The sequence below is a fragment of the Salvia splendens genome, chromosome 3, assembly GCF_004379255.2.
Source record: "Salvia splendens isolate huo1 chromosome 3, SspV2, whole genome shotgun sequence".
Lineage (NCBI taxonomy): Eukaryota > Viridiplantae > Streptophyta > Magnoliopsida > Lamiales > Lamiaceae > Salvia > Salvia splendens.
Genome location: NC_056034.1, coordinates 38,287,451 through 38,312,311, shown reverse-complemented (window position 1 = coordinate 38,312,311; position 24,861 = coordinate 38,287,451). Strand labels below are relative to the sequence as shown.

Here is a 24,861-nt window from a genome sequence, read left to right as displayed (position 1 = left end):
CATCGAACACCTCATAAATCATAATGCCAATTTAAATATGCATATATCTTAATTTGGGGCAAAAATACGTTTTAATGATCCCTTTTTTAGATCCAAAGCCCCCAACTGATATTGAGGGTTAGGCAAAATTTTGTCACTATTTATTTTATCACTATAATAGTTAGGCAGAGGAAACCTAACTTCACGTTCAATAATGATATTACAGATAATTTGAGAAAAAATGGTAATAATAATAATAATTATTAATGGGTAAGGTTCTTGCCGAACTTCAATCTTGATATACACGATTTTAACAACATCAATAATATATGTTCTCCTATCTTTATTTTTAGGAATAGTGAGAAGTTTCTCATTTAAAACATTGTTTCTTTCCCATCTTTACCATATGATTGGATCTGCATTAAAATCACAAAGGTGATTCTCACATTCAAGCTATTAACTTCAGAAATAAAACGTGGTTCGAATATCGATTTTCAATTTATGTTTTCAGTATATCACCACAAAAATGCTATATTATTTAAGGGGTCATGATCTCTCTTTTTTAGTTTGACTCAAATTTCTCATTAAAATATTCCATTTCCATATTTAGTACTCTCCTCATAATTAAAACATAATAGTACATTTTCCTCTCTACTCTAATGGATTTGAATCCCCTGCTGCTTGTGGCTAAATGCACAACAGCCTGTTTCTCACACTCCAATATTTTATGGCGTATTAAAAAAGTTAATAATTAACACTATATTAATAAATAAAATATTACTAATATGTAAGCAACAACACTCCCTGCTTCGCATTCAGCCACAGTAGAAAATCCAAATCCCTACTATAATACACTTAATATCCACATCTAAAATCAAGTGCAATAAAAAAATGCAATCATCTTGAACGCGACTAATGAAATACTCTCTATGTCCCTTAAAATTAGACCACATTTGCTATTTTAGGATGTCCATTAAAAATAGACCAATTCTATTTTCTGTCTAATGATGTGGGTCTCATTCTCCACTAACTGTACTCCAATCTCTTTTTCTTTCTATCTCTCTTACTTTACCAATTATGTATTAAAACTTTTGTTGTTTCAAATGTTGTCTATTTTTTTAAGAACGAAGGGAGTAATAAATATCTTCAAAATATTTCTAAATTGCATGAAAATAGTGCCAGAAATAACTGAGGTCGAACCAATAAGGAGGTAGTTTGGACCGAAAATAGTACTCTCTCTGTTCTATAGTAGTGAAGTCATTTTATCATTTTGGTACGTTACATAGTAGTTGAGTCATTTCCGTTTTTAGTAAAAGTCAACACATTTCTTTTCACTTACTTTACTTTCTCTTACCTTATTCTCTGTTAATTTCTCAACCTTTTTCATTTTATACTTTATTTTTCCTTTACTCAACTCACTTAACATAATTATTCTTAAATCGCGTGTCGTAAAGAAACTCGTCCACCATTGTGGAACAAAAGAAGTACTATATTAACAGATAAAACGGAACAGAGTAAAAAAAGCAAGGAAAGCAAGACATACAAATCATAGGAGTGGAAATAGCTACTTAATCCTAACTTAATTCAAAATAGCTTGAACATATGTTACTAGACTTCTTCCTAAATTAATTTTATGCAATTAATGATCGTGCTTATTTAACAATTTCTATCCGCTGAAAAAAATCAAGGGAATCACTCACCTTGGACATTTAACACGTCTCTCCTAGACACTCTACGCATGCCATGTCTGTACTCGATCACTGATCTTCTCACCTATTCTCAGACTCATATACTGATATTTGTGTGGACAAATCTTATAGGAATAGTTAGGATTTAATCTAGAATTGGAGACAGAAGCCTAAGAGAATGAGAAGAGAGAAAAATCAATTTTCGAGCTAAAACATATATCCAAGATTCTCATCATTAAATGTTTTGCATTTTGTAAATGTGAGTATTTTCATCATTGTGCATGAGTTTGATCACATGTTAATTTTACCGTAAGCAATCCAATTAGCCCATAGAGCTAGCCATAAATCCGAACGTTTATGGATTGAATGAAAATTTATAACTCAATAAAATCTCAGTTCAATTAGTCCATACCCGATTAACCCACAACCTAAATAGGATTGACCTAAAATCCGTCGGACTGATTCGATTGACATATCTAGTTATAAGTATCCCACCACTTAAACATTTGGATTTATTTAGTAGCACTACTATTGTTTTCTCCAATTTTTGTTGGGCTTAAACATTCCACAACGATTGGCCTCTAAACATAAATCCCCCCTCTCATCACACTAAGCCCAAGGGAGAAGAAATGGACTGCGTTCACTTATTTTTTTTTTCTTTTACAAAATCTCCAGAAATAAATAAATGGCCATCTCATCCCATCAAGCCAGGGGCTAAATTTATGTTGGTTAATAAATGCAACTCTATTAAATAATCTAATAAACTAAAAACCCAGATTCAACTCCACCAAGTAACACTTACTAGAGTACGTTTTAATTAATACTTCTACTATAAACTGCATGATAATTTTATTTGAATAGTTGGGATTGGACAACAAATCTATATAATTATAAACTTAACGGCGTATGTTGTAATATGCAAATAAACAATATACGAATTAAATTTATTTAAATAGTTCATTCGGTGAAGCAAATTACTTGTTCTTAAAAAGCTTAAAATGTGTACTAATTAGGAGTATACCAAAAAAATTTAGAATTTTTATACTGATTAGGAGTATACCAAAAAATCATCTTTTAAGCAATTTTGAATTATAAAAATTATTTTATTTATTTAATAAGAAAAATTCTCAAATGTTTTGTTTGTATAAAGGTATTTTAAACTTCCCCGCCTTGAAATCCATTACTCCTACTTTCTCTCATCATGTTCGTACCAAAACTGAAAAAAACGACCAAATCACATTAACAATGGCGTCCCAAATTCTTCTGCTATCACTCTCTCTCACTGCCTTCTTTGCATTCTCTCTCAATCCCCAATACGCAAATTCAGGTACACTTGCCAAAATCCCTCCCAATTTTCAGAAATTTTCTCTGATCCTGTTTGTTTCGTGCAGATGGCGCAGTGGAATTGCCTGTTTTTATATTCAGTTGGCGGAATGATGAAGGCGATTTCGAAGCAGGCGACATTGCAACGATCAATGTGAGAGTTATTGGGAATTACGATAAGGGGAAATATGAATTTGAGTTTAGTCCTTATTTGATAGTGAATGATAAGATAGGAAATAGCAGTTTTATAACTGGGGTTTCTTTGCATTTGGATGGCGGAATCGACGATTGGAGAATCACTTTCAGCCCTCTCATGGTTGGTCTCTTCGATGTGCTCATCGTTGATGACCATTTTCGCATCTTCGATTCCTCCTTGCACTTTCAAGTCAACCCAGGTTTTTTCTCTTTATTCAAATCCTAGCAATTCAAATTATGCACAAATTAATTGGTGCTTCATGAAGAAAGAGGATTGATTGTGCAGTTTTGTTGGATTTGGATTGGCTCATTTTTGACTAGTTATGCACAAATTAATTGATCTGTCTAGTGAAAACTAGTAGAAAAGGGAAATGTGTGTTTAATTTGGGTTGGATTGGCTCATTTCTTACTAGTTATGATCTACAATTTTGAGCAAATGTGTAGGGAAAATGTATCCGGCAGCAGGGATTTTGTCGTGGGGAGACGGGGCAGATGAGTTCGTAGCTGGAACGAGGGCTGAAGTGTTCATCCTCCCCAGAGATGCATTTGGCAACGAGGTCACTTCAACCAGTGAAGGATCAAGAGACTACACTTTCTCATTATCTGCAACGACCTCGGATGGAATCCCAACAACTCTGCTCAACACATCTTTCAAAGGATGGAATGAGCAACAATACCTCTGCCTTGAGTTCATTGCAGCTACGGCAGGAAGCCTCCTCCTTCATGTAGAAACCGAAAACCAAACACTGCACGGATCGCCACTACCGTTCATGGTGCATCCAGGTGGTTCACACATTTCATAGTCTTGAATGCTCCATTTTTCTATTAACTCTTAGATTGATATCTATCAACTTTCCCTGCAGGGAAACTGGATATCTCCCACTGTGAAGCTCGGCTGAAGGTGGAAACGAAACATTTTCAACTGTTCTCGAAGATGGAAGGGTTAATCCACCAGCATGATCAATATGGGAACTTGGTTTCTGGATCATATGAATTCGACCTTGAAGTTTTCGAGAAGGGAACCAATCTGTCCATGCCTTTATCTGATCTTCTCTTCAGAGACGTCGCCCTTGGAACTCAGTCGTTCTCCTTCACCCTATATGAGCCTGGGAACTTCACACTCATTATATCAGATAAGGAGAAGAACACCCTGATCTCCAACACACCATATGATTTCACTGTATATATAGGTACTCGAGAGAAAATACTCAACTTCCTCATTTACGGGCATTCGTTTCTCAACAAGGACTTTTTCTGGATGACTAAAACAGGTTACTGCGATGGAGTTAACAGCATAGTTAATGGATCGGGTTTAAATAGCTCTGTTGTTGGTGAAACTGCAAAGTTTTCAATTTTTCTGAGGGATGCCTATTGGTATCCTTCTCAGGTTCAGCTAGAATACCTTCGAGTTCACATTATGCAGGTGTCTGATTCACAGATTATACAACCAAGAATACAAATAAGGGCGTCTAATGGTATGAATTCATACAGCATATTTTTGTTCTAGTATTATAGGAAAATCATGCACCTCGATTCTCTTCTACAGGAAGCTTCTCCTCTGGAAAATTGAATCATGGAGTGATTGCTACCAGAAACAATGTAAGTTTATTTCTAGATCTCTTTTCTTCTGTTTCCCATCAGATGATACAGATCACAAGAATTTTGGTAGTTGACAGATAAACAATAACTGGAATTTCAAGGCTAGCGACTTTGATGTTAGTTATAAATCTGAGAAGAGCGGCTTGCATGAGATGCATGTTTTTTGTGGGAACATCGCCTTGAATGGTGGTCGTGCATTTAGAAAGGAAGTGACTGCAGGTTCCCATTCAAAAGTTCTTAGCAATGATGTCAGTAGGTATGTTTTATAACAAGCCGATGCTTATGTTCTTCATCCTGATGTTCGTGGCTGATGCAGGGGCTGTCAATGTCTCACTCTCCGGGGTGGTGAGGTTTTCAGAGAAAGTGGCGAAGATGGTGAAAAATGACATAGTTGTACGCCTCGTGGATTCCTATTCCAATCCTGTGCTTTTACAAGAATCACACTTGAGATTGGAAATCGCTTCAATCAACAAATCTGCCTTCTCTACATGGGATTTTGCTGACAACAACAATGGGTTGTACACGGTTAAGTATCTTGCAAATGATATTGGAACCTATGAGCTGTGTGCTTCTTATAAGGGAGAGCGCTTCGTGCCATGTCCCTTTGGTGTTCACGTCTATAACTGTAAGTAATGTCGTCTGAGGCTTGGTTAGGACTACAGTTTGTGTTCTCTACTAGTCCCATATCGACTTGGTAAAGATAAGATAACCATCTCTCCTTTATAACCACCAAGTCGTAAAAATCATTGTGCAGATGAGTATTTTCCTGTAGCTCGCAATGACACAGCTTCCATTTGGGAGGATGAGGCACTTGATTTTGATGTTATGAGAAATGACTCTTTTTCTGGTGCAAATGCAACAATTGTTGAATATTCCAAGGTGGAAAGAAATGATTTGAGTTGTTCCTTAAATTTATCAACCATGTTTATCTGGTGTGATTGGTTTGGTTTTGCAGCCAAGGCATGGTTCACTCCTACTGTACGGAAGCAGTGTCTTTAGGTACACGCCATATAAGGATTTCTATGGGAATGATGATTTCTCTTATACGATGTCCGATTCAAATGGGAACCTTGCCTCTGCTGCTGTGGGTTTGCTCATCGTCTGCAGACCACCTCACTTTGCTTCAATCCCGAGCAGCTTGCAAGCTGTAGAAGAGGGCGTTAGTCCCACATTCGGGTAAGAAAGAAAGCTTGCCTCTGAACTGTAGTCTATGATATCCTCCATGTCTGATAGAAGTTTCAAGAAATCTTTTCCTATAGATCTCACAAATCTTACAACACCTAGTAATAGTTTATTAAATAAACCAGTCCGACAGATGCTCGACGTTGTGCTAATCTCATGGTAGACTATGTTTTAACTCATGCAGTGGTTTTAATGGATTTGAAGTTACTTATTCTGACTTGGGAGAAAACATAAGTGTCACACTGAGCTCAAAATCTGGTACAGTTCAGCTATCTCCTACGCAAGTGCAGTTTTGGAGGCCTAATTGGGACAAACTTTCAGTCCATAAAAAGGTTGATGAACTGAAGCTGATTGGTTGTATTGATGTAGTAAACTCAGCCCTGCAATCTATCCAATATTCTGGGTACATAGATATGATCACTTCGTGTCTGTGTTTGTGGATAAAAACATGGTCTGATTTGCTTCCCTTTGTGACAGAAACCATGATTTCTATGGTGATGATATGATCACACTTTATTCCGAGAACAGCAATGGGAGGAACGATATCAACGTTCCCATCTTCGTGCAGCCTGTGAACGACGCTCCTGTGATAAACGCCCCATCATTCGTCGTATTAAATGATACAAGTGATGGAGTGCAGATTTTTCGTGAGAATTCTGCTGGTGTTCACGACCCTGATCTTCAGAACTTTCCAGGTAATAATCGAACCTTTCTCAAAGAAATCAAGTAGTTTTAAAATTTTATAATGCTTTTGAGGTGTAGGAAACCATTCTCGTTTCTTGATCGTGTTGACGATGGAGGTGAGCGATGGATTCCTGTCGACGAGCCTCCCTGCAGAGCTCGTCGCATCAACTGAGTTGAAGATGAAGAGCAGCTATCAATGGCAGCCTCTCCAAACATTTGTTACAATATCAAAGCATTTCATGGTGAGAGCAAAGGGGATCAGATTTATGGGTGCAATTGAGGAATGCAACAGTATCTTGCAGAAGCTATCTTACCATGTGAGTCCATTAGGAATTCATAGCGCTACAATGGCACAACGAATTTCATCCTCGTTTAACCTAAATGCTTTATCCCTCTCTCCCTCTCACTCTGCAGGAAGGCCAGCATGGAGCTGTGTTGACACTGACAGTGAATGATCTTGGTAACCATGGATGCTACCCTAACTGTGATCAGATGATGTCGACGCCTCTGTTTGCTGAGTCAACAGTAAACCTCGTACGATACAAGCCCATGAGTTCATTGGCAGCTCATAGTAAGATGTGATCATAGTTTCAGGCTTAAAATAGAGAGAAAAAGAAAAACTAATTTGAGTTTTGGTGCAGTTTTAGGATCTGCTATCGTAGTCGAATCGATACTTGTGATCTCTCTTGGGTTGCTGCTTCTGTACTTCATATGCAAATGTGCCGTTGTTTTAGCCCGGGAGAAGAGGAGGAGGAAGGCTAAGGAGATTGAGCTATCCAAACTTGAACATTCTTCAAAAGAAAATGTAAGCTGATTTTTTATTCTAATATTTTATATAGAAGAAGAATAAAATTCTAAATGATGTTGCATTTGCAGCTGGATATGGATGCTTCTAAAAATGAGATGTAGTTGCCATGCATATGTGGAAGACAGAACTGAAGCTCCAACAAGTTTCTACTTATCCAAATTTTAGTTTATTGTTAGCTCATTGTAATTGGATGTACATATAGTGGTTATCTTAAATTGACTTGTAGAGTCATGGCTAAATGCTTGTGAACAAATAACCTGTTTATCATCTAGAAGAAGTTGTTCACATGATCTAGAAGCCTAACATCATATGATTATAGTGACTATTTTGTTTCGAACTGTTTTATAAAATCATATATATGTTGGTTGATCTCATCTGGCCTTTCTTGATTGATAAAGTGAGCAGCTCCTTCAAGCACGACCACGTCCTCCAACAATGGCACGAATTGCTTGAATCCGCCTCCGTGTATGAAATCTTTGGTCCCAGGAAGATGATAGGTAGGGTCAAATTCCCCGGTGATGAACTTCGACGGCACTGTGACTCCAGCTCCTGACCAGGGGGCGTTCAGTTCACAGTTTCTGTAAATCACAAGAAAGTAGAAATGAATGGTAGTAGAATTAGGCCGGATAAGGCCATAAATGAGATCAGCTACTCTGATTAACGGAGCTCATTAGATAAAGAGATAAGGATATAAATTGGATGAAATTTTCATCTAAAGTGATGGAGGCAATAAAAACTACTCACAAGACAAACACACGATAGTAGTTCACTCCTCCGGTGAAGCCAGTCTTGTCAAATCTGGTAACATAATAGTCAAGATCATCCTCTGTCAACCAAGGCGCTCTATCGGTGGAGTAGATAAATCCTTTGCCCTTGGGGAAGAAAAGGGGAGCAGGCTCGCGGTATGACAGAATGTTCTTGAGAACTTCTTTGGTGCCAACCTTCTTAAACTCAGCTTCTATATCACCAGGCTCCTGCAAAATTTACAAGAAAAATATGCATCTAAAAATTTAAATAGCTTCATGTTCCATCTAAACTTTGCCTCCAAGATCAGAAAATATGTTTTCAAGAAATGAGACATACTAATACATGTGAAGGATTACAGAATGCTTTGGTTTGTACTTCTATCTCAAGACCTCAACTGAGAGAAAGGATCTTGCAGGAAAATAGTCAAACAAATTGAATACAAATACGAAGAACAACAATTTAGAGACTGAAGAACTAAGTAATAGTAAATCATTATAGTTTCGTCACTGATCATATTCAAGGTGCATACATAGAGTTCAGCCACGCCAATAGCAGAATGAAGAATCCAGACACAAAATGTAATCTAAGTAAGAACGATAGCCAACCTGAAACCTGCAGATATAGTGATCATCACCATACAATTTCCGAAACGCCTCAACCGGATTCGCCTCAGGATTTCCGGGGAAAAAAGGCACGCTTAGATTGACCAAAGCCCTGACTCTATCAGGCCGATACATAGCGAGATGCCAAGCCACGTTGGCGCCCCAGTCATGCCCAACAACAAACACCTTCTCTTCATTCGGCGCAACAGCGTTCAGCAGCGCGATCAGGTCGCCAACCAGGTGCATTATGGCGAATTTCGATGGGTCATCCAGCCGCGCGCCTGTGGTTTCTCCGTAGCCTCTCATATCCGGCGCCACCGCGTGGTAACCTTGCGCCGCCACGAAAGTCATCTGGTGGCGCCATGAGTACCAGAGCTTCGGGAAGCCGTGGATGAAGAGCACTAGCGGCCCCTCGCCCACCTCCGCCACGTGCATCTGCAAGCCGTTGACGGGAATCAGTCTGTGCTCTATGTTTTCCATTTTCTTTTCTCACTACAAACAAAAGTCTTTCCCTTCATCCATCAGCAGTTAAGAGTTAAGACTAATACAATTATAAAATACTTATTAGTCAATGGTCAAATTGTTGAAGCCGCCGTTGGTCGCAGCAGCCAATGAGATACTGAGATTGTTCTACACTATCCAAACTTTGAAAATTCTAAGAAACAAATGTAAGTGGATAAACGGTAAGGGGATATACCAACCAAATTCATCAACTCTTTTGAACAACATATGTCAAGCTACATTACTCATACATTTATTAGGGGAAGAAGAAGAAGTCGAAGTTGTATACATAAGCTTGAAGCCTAGTCTAATGCGATTCCAGTGATTAGAACTGCTTTATAAAAGCATATATAAGTTCATTGATCTCGTCTGGCCTTTCTTGATTGACAAAGTGAGCAGCACCTTCAAGAACGACCACGTCCTCCAACAACGGCACGAATTTCTTGAATCCACCTCCGTGTATGAAATCTTTGGTCCCAGGGATATGATAAACAAGGTCGAATTCCCCGGTAATGAACTTCGTTGGCACTGTTACTCCAGCTCCTGACCAGGGGGCGTTCAGTTCCCAGTTTCTGCAGCAACACAAGTAGAAGTAAGCGCTAGTAGAATTAGGTATCTTAGTCTAGATAAGGCTATAAATGAGATGGGCTACTCCAATGTCGGGTCCATAATGGTTGAAAAAAAAACGGTTAATTGAATAAAGCTTGACAATACAGATACTCAAGCCGTCCATGTACTCCCTAATGCAATTTTCATATGAAGAAACCAAGATCCCTAATGCAATTTTCAGTAAAAGTGATGAAGGCAACAAAACCACAAGTGATGAGGAAATGCTCACAAAGGAAGCGCACGATAGTAATTCACTCCTCCGGTGAAGCCACTGTTCTCGAATCTGCTAACATAATATTGAAGATCATGCTCCGTCAACCAAGGTGCTCTATCAGTGGAGTAGGTAAATCCTTTGCCCTTAGGGAAGAACAGGGGAGCAGGCTCACGGAATGAAAGCATGTTCTTGAGAACCTCCTTGGTGCCAACCTTCATAAACTCAGCTTCTATATCACCGGGTTCCTGCAACATTTACAAGAATAAGCATCAAAAGTTTTAAGTATCTAGGCAACTTAGGTCCCAAAAGTTTCCATGTAAACTCTCCCTCCAAGATTAGAAACTTTGTTCTCAAGAATTAATGAGATACTAAAATATGAGATTACATGCAAGTGATTAAAGAATGGTTTGTTGTTGGGAATAAATATAAATGTTCAAATTTCAGATCAGCATTCTCTACAACAAGACAATCAAGATCCATGGCTCTTCTTCACTAGGTCTTTACCTCATAATCATAAAAATCAAGATCGTAAAATCCAATCACTACTCGAACAAAAGGAATGCAAGGAACTACAATTCAAAAGAAAGTAAATGGTTCTATTCTCCTATTAAAAATTCAAGAACCAAGCAAACTGCAAGTTTTTACTATTTAAAGCAAGTGACCAAATCATTCTAAGCTCATCACTGCAATTCAAGATCCAAACCAACCACAAATCTTCCCCAAAAATCACATCTTTAGTGGTAAAAATTCAATGTTCACAACCCGAAAAGCAAATTTAAGAATCTATACAACCGTTCTATAATCCAATTGATGGTTCTACCTTTCGGATCTTGAGGGAAAATGAGCTAACAAATTGAATACAAATCGAAGAACTACAACTTAAAGCACATTATTCTATTTTTTCCAACAAAAATTGTAGGACAATGTAATAAATCATTCTAAACAGAAAATGTAAACAAAGTAAGAGCAGAATGAAGAATCTAAACAGAAAATGTAAACTAAGCAAGAAACGATTGCCAACCTGAAACCTGCAAATATAGTGATCATCGCCAAACAATTTCTGATACGACTCAACCGCATTCATCGCAGGATTCCTGGGAGTAAAAGGCATGCTGAGATTGACCAAAGCCCTGACTCTATCAGGCCTGTACATAGCGAGATGCCAAGCCACGTTGGCGCCCCAGTCATGCCCAACAACAAACACCTTCTCTTCATTCGGCGCCACCGCGTTCAGCAGCGCGATTAGGTCGCCCACCAGGTGCATGATGGTGAATTTCGACGGGTCATCCAGCGGCGCGCCAGTGGTTTCGCCGTAGCCTCTCATATCCGGCGCCACCGCGTGGTAACCGCGCGCCGCCACGAACGTCATCTGGTGGCGCCAGGAGTACCAGAGCTCCGGGAAGCCGTGGATGAAGAGGACTAGCGGCCCCTCGCCGAGCTCCGCCACGTGCATCTGCAGGCCGTTGACGGGAATCAATTTGTGCTCTATTTTCTCCATTTTCCTTTTTTTTGGTGGTGCCGACGGAGGTATTGACTGACTGAACTTTTGCTAAAGAAGTTTTTGCTTATCTATGTGTTTGGTGAAAAGTTAAGCCATAACTTTAATTTTTTAGAAAGGGGCCTTTTCTATTAGTATTTTATATTTTTTTCTCTTTTTTGTTTTATCAATTTTTCATTAAAATACAGTACCATCTACAAATAAGATTAATTTTTTTTGGAAGAAATGAATAAGTAATTTAAACAATGCTTTTCTCAGCTTTATGAATAGTTCCTTTCGGTTTGTTGGTCGTTTGATACTTGATAGAGATAGGCATGCACAAACCGGCCCAGCCCGCCGGTTAACCGCCGGTTCGGGCCCGCCGGTTCATGAACCGGCAGGCGGGTTGAAGGGTCGGAAGGGCCGGTTCAGGTTCGGCAATATATTGAACCGTGAACCGGCGGTTCGGCGGTTCGAACCGCCGGTTCAAAGGATCGAACAGTGTTTCGTAGGTTAGGGGTTCGTAGGGTTCGCGTAGCGGTTTAGGATAGCCGTTGGAACCGGCGGTTTGCGGGGTAAACCGTCGGGTTGAGGGGTTAACCAGCGGTTTGTCGGGGTAAACCGGCGGTTCGGGAGCCGGTTTTCGACGGTTCCGGCAACTTTTCAGAGGCTAGGTCGTAGGGTCAGTTGTGCAACAAAACCTCGAGTATAACTTGCGCTCTCTCTACACCGAATATGAAACCAAGTATAACACCACTCACCAAGTCAGAAGACCCCCTCCTCCACAACATAACTATGGCTTTGCATTTCAAGCCGATTATGATGACCCCGACGCGCAATCCCAACTAGCCGACCTATACAACTACAGCACCGGCGGAAGGTCCTCAGGTATGGACAGTGAATTAGATTTATATTTTGAATCACTCTTTTCCTTTGGTGATGAAGGTCCTACTCCTCCCGCCCAAATCGACGTCCTCGATTGGTGGGGAACCCACGAGAAAGATTTTCCCATCCTTGCTTCAATGGCCAAGGAGATTTTTTCTGTTCCGGCTTCCACCGTCGCCGTCGAGTCCGCTTTTAGTGTTGGCTCGCGCGTTTTGGATGAATCAAGAAGTAAGCTCTCGGCGAAAAATATGGAAGCCGTGATGTTACTTGATGATTGTGCCAAAGCTGACGTCCGAGAACAAGAAATGATTGGAATGATCGTCAAGAGGGATCACAAGATGAATTCACCGGGGATGAAGATTAGGCCAACCGTCAACCGCCGCCGGCCAAGCCAAATAGGTAAGTAAGGTAAGAGAACTACGTGGACTTTGATTCCCTAATGCAAATGAGCAATTGGGATACGTAGGCACCTCAACTTAAATTTTTAATTTAAGTTGAGCTCAAGTCCTTTTTCTTTTATTTCTTTTTTTTCCCATTAATTCCTACTTTAAAAATATGCAAATACAATTACATAATTGTATTTGTATATACTCTAGTCGATGAAGTATATTTCTCTATACGGCTAAATGAGGGAAACTTTTGACAATTCTACTATAATTGTTGATTGTTAGACGAAACTCAACATTTAAAGTTGAATTGCTAAAGGTGTCCTTAATTTAGTTATGTAGAAAGATCTTCTTCGCCGGTTAAGAGTATATATATAATACACTTATACGTTTAAGAACTTCAACGTCGTTTCTTGTCATTTGTAATTAGTTCTTCACTAGTAGTCTCATTTGTATTTAAATTTTGTTTAAGACTTCAAGACCGCCATATGTTTTCAATTTGTAATTGTTGTAACTTGTAACGTGTAATTTGTAAACATGCAATTTCAATAAAATTGCAACTTTAGCCGTATTTTTTCAATTTTATTTACTCACATTTCATACAAAAACAAACTTGAAAAGTGTAATGTAATTTGATTAAAATTGAAAAGTTGAAAAATGCAAAAAAAAAAAAAATTCGTTGAACCGTCGAACCTGCCCGGAACCGGCGGTTCAAGCCGAAAACCGGCGGTTTTGAACCGCCGCGTAAACAGCCGGTTTTTTGAACCGGAACCGCCGGGAGCTAGGCGGGCCGGTTCAGGTTCATGGATTTCTCGACCCTTGACCCGCCGGTTCGGGCACGGAACCGGCGGTTCCCGACCCTTGTGCATGCCTAGATAGAGAATTGCATAAAGCAGTTACCTTTGTAAGAGCATCCACAATGGTCTAGGACCTCTCATAGCCATCACATAGCCTTCTCACTGCCACATCATCCAGCACTAAAATCCTCCTGCCACATCATCTGGACATGCAACTGGACATCAAATAGCCCTCACATAGCCTATCCACATCACTAATAACAATTATATAAATTTAATTTACAATTGTAGCAACATACGGAATTTAATTTACGAGATAAATGCAGGAAAATTGAATAATACTATTAAAATTTCAAAAAGTACAATAATTTTAAAAAAATACATTTAAAAAAATTACATAAATTTAAATAAAAACTAATGTCTTCCAATCCTCCGCGCCCATAACTCTTCAATTAAATCCTTTTGGAGTCGAATATGAGCCTCCGTCTGACGAGGTACCGGCGGCTGCATATAACTCTGCATCCATCGATCAACCTCACGACTCGTATAGGCATCTAGCTCTTCGTTCAGCATACGCTCGTACTCATCAGCATCCCCATCACTACCACCACCACTACCACCAGCATTACTCATTTCTTAAATTGATCTTGTACAGAAAGAAAGATAGAGAGAGTACTCGTTAAAACAAGTGGTGCGAATGAAAATGACTTCCAAAGGGCGTATATATAGTGTTTTTGAAAAAAAAAATTTAATTCTGACGCCGATCCGGGGCCTACAATGGCGCCGTGAGGATCGGCGTTAGAACCGGCGTCACCACACGAATCGGCATGGGTACGCCGAAATTGACGCCGATTTCGCCAACAAACGATGCACTACAATAGCTACTCCCTCTGTCCGCCATTAATTAGCATTCTAACACAAAAAATCACTTATTCGTGTCTACTCTTCTGCACTATACTTGAATCAAGAGTATTTTATTTCAATTATTTTCATACAGTGTGATGCACTACAATAGCTACTCCCTCCGTCCGCCATTAATTATCACAAATTGATTAGGCTCATATTTAAGAAATATAAAAGAATAAAAATGAATAAACTTGATTTTTTAATGAAAATATCTAGATATTTACAGGAATATGATTAGTTGATAATTATCTTAAATAGATAATTGACAGCTATGTCGACAACCTACATTATGAATGTCAACACGTAGACATTTGTACGTCAACTAAATGTAGCTGACATACACATGTCTTCTGTTGAAATGTAAATATAGATGTCAACTACATTTAGTTGGCATACAAATGTCTACGTGTTGACATCCATAACATAGGTTGTTGACATAATTGTCAGTTATCAATTTAAGATAGTTGTCAACCTAACGGGACCCTCTTTATATATTTTGTACAATTCTCTAGGTATAAGCAATTAGAGTATCTAGATATTTTTAGGAGAATTATCTAGATGTTGAATTCTCTAGATTATTGATAGTATTCTTTAAGAGAATATCTAGATTTTTATAGAGAAAAATTAAGATATTTAGAATATAAAAGAATGAAGTAGAGAATTCTAAAATAAGTTAGGAATGACTATAAAAATGGGAAAGATATACCATTTTGCACAAGTTATGGAGTTTGATAGTTTTTCTATATCACCAACATCTTCTAAATCATTTCTAATATAATTCACTAATTGTCCTTTCATCTTTTTCTTTCAAATTAAATTACTACTCCAACGTATATCTTATATTCCAATGCGAATACCAGTAACATACAATAACAACTAATCAGATTTAGATAACGGGAACATACCAGATCATCTAGTCGCTCGAACAACATATGTCATGCTAAAGAGTTTCATACTCTAATGATTATAAAACTAAACCGGTCAAGCACATTGTAATGGAATTAATGATTTCCTTTATCTCCATTATTTTATTCTTGATGCAAAATTATTTCATAATACAAATTATTTAATGATGTAACCCAAATTAAATTGTTGTGAGTATATTGGAGATGAAGACTATATAAACTGTTTGATTCATAGTACTTCATTTTAGAACTCTAAAAATAATTATTATAATATTTGAGTAATTAGTAGGAGTATTATTTGTAAATAAATGCAATAATTCAAATAATTGGACTTTTGCAACCCCTCACCCCCACTCCTACTAATTAGTTTTCGTCCTAAAATATTATCTTATAGTAGCTTGTTAAATATAGTAAATAACAAAAATGTCTATATATTCAATATATAAAATTTTGGGTTTGATCGCGAAAAGTTTAGCTATGTTTTTGTAGTTACAATGCATTCACACTAGTCACACACAGAATAATTCAAACATTCAACATACTAACTGCATCGAAAACGATTAATCATTTGGTCTATGTTTTGTCGTCAAAAGAGGTTCAAAGAGTCACCAAGAGGCAAGAGGCCTTAAATGCCCAACAATAACCAAAAATGTACCTAATGAATAAACATGAACCTGTAATTTTGAATTTAAGTTTGGTTTTAAGTATTCCCTCCTTAAAAAAACAATCTCATTTGTGGACGATACGGATTTTAATGAGAAATTGGTAAAGTAAGAGACAAGAGCGGAAAAAGTGGGTAAAGTAAGAGAACTGTGGAGAAAAAATGGATAAGTAGGAGAGAAATCCTTTCCATTTTTAGAAATGAGACTATTTTTTGTTTACATCCCAAAATGGTAGAATGAGACTTTTTTCGTGGACGAAGGGAGTATATCATTCGTCACAATTAAAGACTTTACTTGTGGAGCTCGGCAGGATGGGCAGTCCATCATTCCCTGCTTCTCGTGGAGCTCGTTGCACATTGTACACACCACCTAATGTGCGCGAGGGAGGAAGACCACAAATATCTCCTCGAAGAGGAACATCACGATGGAAACTCTGGATCTAACAATGACTTTTGTAATAAAATAGAGTATAGTGTATTCCAAAGTTCTCACGAGTAAATGTTTTACCTTCTAAAATGAGTAGCATTCATCATTATATATCAAATATTAATTTTATCGTTAGTAGTCTAATTATCCCACTGCGCTATCCCAAAACATAAATATTTAGTATGGTGAAAATTTCCTAATCCTACACAAATAGGTGGATAGACCTGTAACCTGGTGTGCTTGCCCGATTGACATCCCAAGATTTATCTATGTGTATACATGGAAAACAAATACTATATTGTTATCATATTAGTACAAGATATTGATTGAATTTAATTCTTGTGGTAATATTCCTGAATTAATTTCCTTTATTCCAACACATATATGGGAGCTACATTATTAATTTATTAGAGGGAGGAGAAATTGAAGTTGCACACATTAGAATTGGGTGATAAAAGCACATATATGTTGGTTGATCTCATCTGGCCTTTCTTCACCGATAAAGTGAGCAGCACCTTCAAGCACGACCACATCCTCCAACAATGGCACGAATTGCTTGAACCCGCCTCCGTGTATGTAATCTTGGACCCCGGGACCATGATACAGAAAATCAAGTTCCCCCACGATATACTTGGTTGGCACTGTTACTCCACCTCCCGACCACGGGGCGTTCAGTTCCCAGTCTCTGCAATTAGCAACAACACAAGCAACCGTTGTTTACTTAACTTGAACATGTGAAATATTGAGAGAAAATAATGAACTAGTGTTCTGCTCACAAGGCTAATGCACGATAGTAATTCACTCCTCCGGTGAAGCCAGTCTTGTCAAATTTGGTAACATAATAGTCAAGATCATCCTCTGTCAACCAAGGTGCTCTATCAACGGAGTAGTTAAATCCTTGTCCCTTAGGGAAGTAAAATGGACTAGTGCCGCGGTACGAAAGAATGTTCTTGAGAACCTCCTTCGTCCCAGCCTCCTCAAACACACCTCCTGCAAAATTTACATGTATATATATATATGTCACTAAATTTTAATTATCTAACTCAATTTAGGTTTCAGTTTACCTGCTGAGAAAATTTGTTCTCAAACAATTAGATGGAGGTTGTATAATCCAATTAAAAGTCGAACAAATGGAATACTACAAATATGAGAATTACTACAACAGTACAACTTAAAAGCAAGCAAGCAAGCAAATTATTATAATTTCAAATTAGATTTGAAAAACCAAGTAAAAACAAGTGAAATTCAGGATCAAATCTTCCCCCTAAAATCACATCTCTAGTGCCAAAATCAACATACATCACCCCATGAGCAACCTCCAATCCAATTATCCAAACACAGTCCACCAAATAAATGAAGGTTCTATAATCTGATTAATAGTTATACCTCTGCAAAAAGTCAAACAAATGGAGCAACCAAAGATTCAAGAACAAGTAATTAAATCAGTTTAATTAATTCCCTCACAAAATTTCAAGATACAAACTGCCATCCAAAATAGAGGAGCAGAATGAAGGATCAAACCTGAAACCTGTAGATATAGTGATCATCACCATACAATTGGCGAGCCGACTCAACCGCATTCATCTGAGGATTCCTGGGAGTGAAGGGAACGCTGAGATTGACCAAAGCCTTGACTCTATCAGGTCTGTACATGGCGAGATGCCACGTCACAATGGCGCCCCAGTCATGCCCAACAACAAACACCTTCTCCTCATTCGGCGCCACCGCGTCCAGCAGCCCGATCAGGTCGCCCACCAGGTGCATTATGCTGGACTTCGACGGATCGTCCAGCGGCGCGCCCGTAGTTTCGCCGTAGCCCCTCATGTCCGGGGCCACCGCGCGGTAGCCGCGCTCCGCCACGAACGCCATCTGGTGGCGCCACGTGTACCAGAGCTCCGGGAAGCCGTGGACGAAGAGGACCACCGGCCCCTCGCCGAGCTCCGCCACGTGCATCTGCAGGCCGTTGACTGGAATCTGTTTGTGCACTATTTTCTCCATTTGTGTGTTTGTGCTGCCGAGGTAATCTAACTCTTATACAAGAAAAAAAAAATAAAGAAGCTTGCGTATGGATAAGTGGAAGAGGAAGGAGGCAGGAAACCACTCTTTATTAATATTTCTATTCATGTTTGTAATTGTTTACAAGTCGAACACGTCAAAAGCTGTAAGTTAGACTCAATCTTCATTAAAATATACATATTTTGCCCATCTTGTGTAATTGTTAATAAGTGGAAGCAACCATTTTATTTTATATATTTTCCATTAATGTACATATACGTGTTTGACATTTCAGCAAGTTGATTTTGTCGAGTGTGATGCACGTAATCAATTTAATAAAGGATATAGTTGATTTATTATTTTCTCTTTTGGGGTATTCTCCAATAATAGATTTAGTAAATCAATTAATTATACTCCATATAGTACTCCATGAGGGGCATGTGTTACATTAAGTAACTCTAAAGTTTTATCATTAATAAGAAACTCTCAAGTAAATGTCTCCAGCAATAGACGTGTTGGTATTTCATCGAATTGATTTTCGTCGAATGTGATGCACTGATACGCACCACATACCTGTTCCACCATCGTCAAACCAGCCCGATCATCATCAAGACCGTGAGGAAGACACAGAGGGTCATGATCTTCAAGACACAGCTAGGACACAGCGCAATAGGCGACCGCCCACACGCTTTCTCGATTATGTAGGTCGTTAGCAGTGGCGGAGGGAGGGGGGACAAAGGGGGTACGAGTGTACCCCCAAATATTTTTTTTAATAGTATTATATATACACTACAATTAAGTAGGAGGGATGTACGTAATGTATACATATACACTACAATTAACTTGAAAAATGAGTAAATAAACTCAATTACAATTATGAATAAGAAGGCCCAGTTATATGGGCCAACTCAAAAAGGGCCGAACCCTAAGTAATAAGGATAATGGGCATTTATATATATTAAAAAAAACTTTCACCCTACATAAATAGACATTTTGTGGATGCCCTAAGTAATAAGGATAATGAAGTTATTTTAAAAGTGACTTTGGAAAATGCCCCTGGAAATTGTCAATTGACATCTCCAACTATTCAAAAAGACATCATCAATTATTGTGCTAAAGAAACAATGAAGATAATTGTGGATGATCTTGGTGATGACTACTTTGCTATATTAGCCGATGAATCTAGTGATGTGTCCCAAAAGGAACAACTGGCTCTTTGTTTGCGCTATGTTGAAAAGAAAAGGGGAAAGGTAGTTGAACGATTCATTGGTCTTGTGCATGTTGGTGATACTACATCTTTGTCTCTTAGAAGTGCAATTATGACTTTACTTGTTGAACATTCATTAAGCTCATCCAAGATTCGAGGGCAAGGATATGATGGGGCTAGTAACATGAAGGGTGAGATACATGGACTCAAGACTTTGATCATGAAAGATACTCCAAGCGCTTACTACGTACATTGCTTTGCCCACCAGCTTCAACTAACATTGGTAGCCATTTCAAAAAAGAACGATGATTGTAGTTGGCTTTTTGAAACTGTTAGTATTTTGTTGAATGTAATTGGAGTTTCTTGTAAGAGAAATGAATTGCTTCACGAAGTTCAAGCACAAAAAGTTGCTCAAGCCTTGGAAATTGGTGAACTTGAATCGGGATCGGGGTTGAATCAAGAACTTAGTTTGAAGAGGCCTGGAGACACTCGTTAGAGTTCTCACTACGAGACTCTTTTGAATATCATGGACTTATTTTCTACAATCTTTGAAGTTCTTACGATGATTGGAAAGAAAGATTCTGTTTTCGATGATAAGGGAAAAGCTCAAGGCATTTTGTACTTACTAGAGTCATTTGATTTCGTGTTTATGGCACAACTAATGACTACTATATTTGGGTACACTAACAATTTGTGTCTTGCTTTGCAAAGAAGAGATCAAGACATCATTAATACTATGATGCTTGTCACTTTAACCAAAGATCAACTACAAAAAATGAGGGAGGATGGATGGGAGATTCACTTGAACAAGGTAATCTCAATTTGCAATAAACATGGCATTGTTGTTCCAGATATGAAAGCTCACTATATAAGCTCACTTATAAGCTCCATGTCGGGTTTTCTTTGTTGGTTCTTTCCCGATATGCAAAAGAGAGTCGAATCAACCCTAGGGTCCTTAGTTAATATAAATAGGACTCTTGTTGTCTTAATTTATTTTAAGCAATAATAAGAATCCTTAAATACCTAGTCTTCCTTATTTTACAGCAACGTTCTCTGATAAGGAGCTTTTCCTTATCATTCGGTCCATTCATTGTCGTTCTCATGTCTACCAATCCTAACAACATTCCTATTGTTCCCACACGGGAACAACGTCCCTTGTCACAGGTCGATGATGTTCGCCATGAACTAGAGATCCCAACTTTAGTCGTTCCTGCCCCATCGGTATTTCCTAAGAGCCAATTAGATTGGATTGTGTCCACAATTGTAAACTTGGAGTCACGATTGGTAGCATCTGATCGTCGTTCCATGGAACATCGTTTTCCTCCACGCCCTGACTCTGATCCTCCATATGTTGTGCCGCTTGCTACTTCAGTTCGTGCTTCTCCTCTGCAGCACCAACCATTTCAATCGACGGTTACGGAGAGTCAGTTTCTACCTCAACCACATATCCCTCCTTCTGACAACACCAATAATGCCCACATCCATGAAATAACCGCTCAAAACCGTCCACTCCACAGCGGTTTCCACACGGCACAACCGATTCCTCATAATTTCCAACCGCATATCTATGGAATGGACCCTATGAGCCAATACAGACCTACCTGGGGTGCAATGGGTCCTACCAATCTGCCTTTTCAGTTCGACCGTCCCTCCTACTCCAACTTACCTGGTCCAAGGCCAACTTCTTCTTGGTACCCGTCTTATGATCATCCCTTTCATGGTAATTCACTACAAGACCACCATCGGAGTGTTCGAATAGATCCTCCCCGTTTCGATGGTTCTGATGCAGCAAATTAGATTTTTAAAATCCAATACTATTTTGATCACATGATGATGCTTGATGCTAATAGATTGCACTATGTCGTTCCTTTGTTTGATCCACCGGCATCCGAATGGATTAAACATTATTGTTCAAACAATGGTTTTGTGACTTGGCAGGAGTTCTTGAATGAGCTCCGCTACAGATTTCACACGAATTGTTATGAGAGCTATATTGGTCTGATCGTAAAATTGTGTCAACATGGAATAGTTTCTGAGTACCAACTTCAGTTTGAGCGTCTGCAGAATAAGCTATCGGGTGTTCCGAACTACATTCTCTTACCGATTTATATTTCCGGTCTAAAACAACCCCTGCAGCGTGGGGTTAAGCTACACCGCCCAACAACACTGGCAGCAGCTTTTGCATTAGCTAAGGAACTTTCAGCTTGTCGTTCAGATTCACAAGTGTCGACATCTACTTTTCAGAGAAAGCCGTAAGTTCACAGAGAGGCACGAGGCACATACACACCGTCTGCCAGTCCAAACACTGCAGCACAATCGTCACAACCGCCTCGCACGTCATCTGCTCGATATCGTGTGAATGAATTGGGTAAACTCCCAGTCGTGCAGCTGTCCGGGGCAGAGAAAGCTGATCGCTCCCGTCACGGCCTTTGTTGGTATTGTGATGAAAAATGGGTTCCCGGCCATGTTTGTAAACAAAATTTTCTTGCTTACATGGGCGTGGACGGAGATGATGTGAGGAACAAGAGATTGATAGCACTTTACTTGAAGACAATGTGATTACAGCAGATCTTTCTCATTTGAATGCTATTGACGCTCGACAGCACACAAAGTCAATTAATATTGTGGGTGGTTCAATTCACGCAACAGTAGTGCATATTCTTGTTGATACCGGAAGCTCCCATGACTTTATGCATCCGCGCCTAGCCGAAATGCTAAGTCTCACTTTGACTAAAATTAAACCTTTTCGTGTTTATGTTGGTAATGGTGAGTCCTTACTTTGCTCTTATGTAAGTAAGGCGACGATGGTGGATCTGCAAGATCATATATTCCGCATTGATCTACATATTTTGGCTTTCCACGGTCTGGATATCATTTTGGGCATGGAGTTGTTGGAATCACTAGGGCGTGATGCTTTCACCTAATCTGTCCATGCTTTAACCACATTAATGACTCACGCGGACCAACATGAGTTGTTCGAGATAGTAGCTGCACCACCAACTTCACAGCCTCCAGTTTCGGATCAGGACCTTATGTTTCAAGATGATTTACCACCTCAGATTCTTCAAGTGTTGTCAGATTTTGCAGATGTTTTTGGACAGCCGAAAGGAATGCCCTCTTCCCACAATTCGACCATCGCATTCACTTACTCCCTGATTCAAAGCCGGTAAATGTTCGTCCTTACCGATATCCTTATTTCAGAAACAGGAGATCAAAAAACAAGTCGGTGCAATGCTCGAACAAGGCATCATTCAACCGAGTCAGAACTCATTTTCATCTCCGGTCTTATTGGTCTGGAAAAAGGATGACACATTTCAATTTTGCATCGATTATCGTGCTCTCAACAAAGCAACAGTGCCCGACCATTTCCATATTCCTACTGCAGATGAGCTTTTTGATGAGCTAGGTGCAGCGAAATTCTTTACAAAGCTTGATCTTCGTTCGGGTTACCAACAAATTAGGATACATAAGGAAGATATCTTCAAGACGGCTTTTCGATCACATGATGGACATTTTGAGTTCCTCGTGATGCCATTTGGTCTTACGAATGCTCCTTCGACATTCTAGGTAGCCATGAACTCTATTTTTCATCCGTTATTGCGTAAGTTTGTCATTATATTTTTTGATGACATACTTGTTTACAGTCCGTCTCTTAAGGAGCATTGCAGTCATTTAACGGAGATCCTCTCTATTTTGTTGGCCAATAAATTCTTTATCAAACTTTCAAAATGCACTTTCTGTAGTGAGTCTGTGGATTATTTGGGCCACATAATTGTCAATGGCCGACTTCAAGCAGACCCGACTAAATTGGAAGCAATGGTCGCTTGGCCGACTCCGTCAACAGTCACACAATTGTGGAGATTTCTATGCTTGACGGGTTATTATCATCGTTTCATTGCTCACTATGCCATGATTGCCGCTCCCCTTACTGAGCTACTTAAGAAGGACTCTTTCACATGGTCGTCGGTGGCAGGTGACAGTTTTGCAGCTCTCAAGGCTGCTATGATTTCAGCCCCGGAGCTACAATTGCCAGATTTCAATCGCACTTTCTGTGTTGAAACTGATGCTTTGGATTTCGGTATTGGTACAGTTTTGTTACAGGATGGCCATCCTTTAGCTTTTTTCAGCAAAAAGCTCGAACCTCGGAGACGTACTGCTTCCGCTTATCACAAAGAACTGTATGCTATTGCGGAGGCTGTTCAGAAATGGAGACAATATTTATTGGGAAGGGAATTCATCATTCGATCTGATCAAAAGAGTCTTAAGGACTTGTTTCAACAAATTATCCAAACTCTGGATCAACAACTCTATGTTCGCAAACTGATGGGTTTTAAGTTTCGAATAGAGTACAAATCTGGTGCTTCCAGCAAGGTCGCTGACACTCTCTCATGTCGTGACCCGGATTCGGAAATGGATGGTGAATTACTCACTGCCCTGGCTCATCCGCTGCCTGATCTTCTGGACGACTTGCGACGGGAAACAGCTTCTTCAGATGCGTTGACTACACTCCGATAGTCCATTGCCGACAGATCAGCAGCTCCACATTTTACTTACCTCGATTGGTTGATTTATTTTAAGTAGCGAATCTATGTAGATCCCAACTCTCCGGCTAGAGCGCGACTATTATTTGAACACCATAATACCCCAGTCGCTGGTCATCTGGGCGTGGACAGAACTTTCAAGAGGTTGGTGGCAGCCTTTTTCTGGCTGAAGATGTGTCAAGAAGTTCGGAAGTATGTTGCCTCGTGTGTAGACTGCTAAACAACCAAGTATTCAACTCAGCCGTCCTGCTGGTCTTCTGCAGCCCTTACTTATTCCATTGAAGGTGTGTGACGACGTTTCCATGGACTTCATTACAGGTCTCCCTCCTTCTCGTGGTTACACCGTGATTATGGTGATCGTCGATAGGTTGTCCAAATACGCACATTTTGCAGCATTGCCTACCAAATTTGGTGCTTTGCGTGTTGCTCAGATATTCATTGAGACGGTGGTTAAGCACCATGGTTTTCCACGTACTCTTGTCTTTGATCGTGATCCTGTTTTTTTTAGTGCAACTTGGGAACACATGCTTCGCTTGAGTGGCA

General features: G+C 39.3%; 4 protein-coding genes and 1 pseudogene across 5 annotated transcripts; 2 read left to right on the top strand and 3 right to left on the bottom strand.

The window, feature by feature from the left end:
- Positions 1-2,863: 2,863 nt before the first annotated feature.
- On the top strand, positions 2,864-7,662 carry LOC121795904 (protein GAMETE EXPRESSED 2-like). Of its 2 annotated transcripts, none has more exons than XM_042194569.1 (16): positions 2,864-2,994; positions 3,059-3,385; positions 3,630-3,968; positions 4,049-4,375; positions 4,457-4,660; positions 4,732-4,784; positions 4,862-5,003; positions 5,101-5,409; positions 5,539-5,663; positions 5,740-5,960; positions 6,151-6,369; positions 6,444-6,661; positions 6,729-6,967; positions 7,065-7,221; positions 7,292-7,455; positions 7,527-7,662. In XM_042194569.1, exons 1-16 carry the CDS (start codon positions 2,913-2,915, stop codon positions 7,557-7,559), a joined length of 3,159 nt encoding a protein of 1,052 aa, XP_042050503.1. In that variant the 5' UTR covers positions 2,864-2,912; the 3' UTR covers positions 7,560-7,662. The 2 variants fall into 2 exon arrangements, with proteins under 2 accessions (XP_042050503.1, XP_042050502.1); XM_042194568.1 differs by having other exon boundaries at positions 4,862-5,036.
- Positions 7,663-7,700: 38 nt separating this feature from the next.
- On the bottom strand, positions 7,701-9,368 carry LOC121795930 (epoxide hydrolase A-like). Its single transcript, XM_042194608.1, has 3 exons — positions 8,811-9,368; positions 8,203-8,432; positions 7,701-8,036 (listed from the first exon to the last, which is right to left on the bottom strand). The coding sequence occupies exons 1-3, from the start codon at positions 9,285-9,287 to the stop codon at positions 7,781-7,783; spliced, it is 963 nt and encodes a 320-aa protein (XP_042050542.1). The 5' UTR covers positions 9,288-9,368; the 3' UTR covers positions 7,701-7,780.
- A 133-nt stretch (positions 9,369-9,501) lies between these two features.
- Positions 9,502-11,713, bottom strand: LOC121795931 (epoxide hydrolase A-like). Its single transcript, XM_042194609.1, has 3 exons — positions 11,153-11,713; positions 10,147-10,376; positions 9,502-9,880 (listed from the first exon to the last, which is right to left on the bottom strand). Exons 1-3 carry the CDS (start codon positions 11,627-11,629, stop codon positions 9,634-9,636), a joined length of 954 nt encoding a protein of 317 aa, XP_042050543.1. The 5' UTR covers positions 11,630-11,713; the 3' UTR covers positions 9,502-9,633.
- A 5,188-nt stretch (positions 11,714-16,901) lies between these two features.
- LOC121795943 lies at positions 16,902-18,663 on the bottom strand (annotated as a pseudogene).
- Positions 18,664-19,694: 1,031 nt separating this feature from the next.
- LOC121796980 (zinc finger MYM-type protein 1-like) lies at positions 19,695-20,273 on the top strand. The gene has a single exon (XM_042195730.1). The coding sequence runs from the start codon at positions 19,695-19,697 to the stop codon at positions 20,271-20,273; it is 579 nt and encodes a 192-aa protein (XP_042051664.1).
- Positions 20,274-24,861: the final 4,588 nt, after the last annotated feature.

Coding starts and splice junctions, on each gene's coding strand:
- LOC121795904 (XM_042194568.1), top strand. CDS start 2,913: ATGGCGTCCCAAATTCTTCTGCTATCACTCTCTCTCACTGCCTTCTTT. Junction 4,661..4,731: donor ACAAATAAGGGCGTCTAATG/GTATGAATTCAT, acceptor TCTCTTCTACAG/GAAGCTTCTCCTCTGGAAAA. Junction 5,410..5,538: donor TGGTGTTCACGTCTATAACT/GTAAGTAATGTC, acceptor ATCATTGTGCAG/ATGAGTATTTTCCTGTAGCT.
- LOC121795930 (XM_042194608.1), bottom strand. CDS start 9,287: ATGGAAAACATAGAGCACAGACTGATTCCCGTCAACGGCTTGCAGATG. Junction 8,433..8,810: donor ACTATATCTGCAGGTTTCAG/GTTGGCTATCGT, acceptor TAAATTTTGCAG/GAGCCTGGTGATATAGAAGC. Junction 8,037..8,202: donor TACTATCGTGTGTTTGTCTT/GTGAGTAGTTTT, acceptor TGTGATTTACAG/AAACTGTGAACTGAACGCCC.
- LOC121795931 (XM_042194609.1), bottom strand. CDS start 11,629: ATGGAGAAAATAGAGCACAAATTGATTCCCGTCAACGGCCTGCAGATG. Junction 10,377..11,152: donor ACTATATTTGCAGGTTTCAG/GTTGGCAATCGT, acceptor TAAATGTTGCAG/GAACCCGGTGATATAGAAGC. Junction 9,881..10,146: donor TACTATCGTGCGCTTCCTTT/GTGAGCATTTCC, acceptor GTGTTGCTGCAG/AAACTGGGAACTGAACGCCC.
- LOC121796980 (XM_042195730.1), top strand. CDS start 19,695: ATGAAGATAATTGTGGATGATCTTGGTGATGACTACTTTGCTATATTA.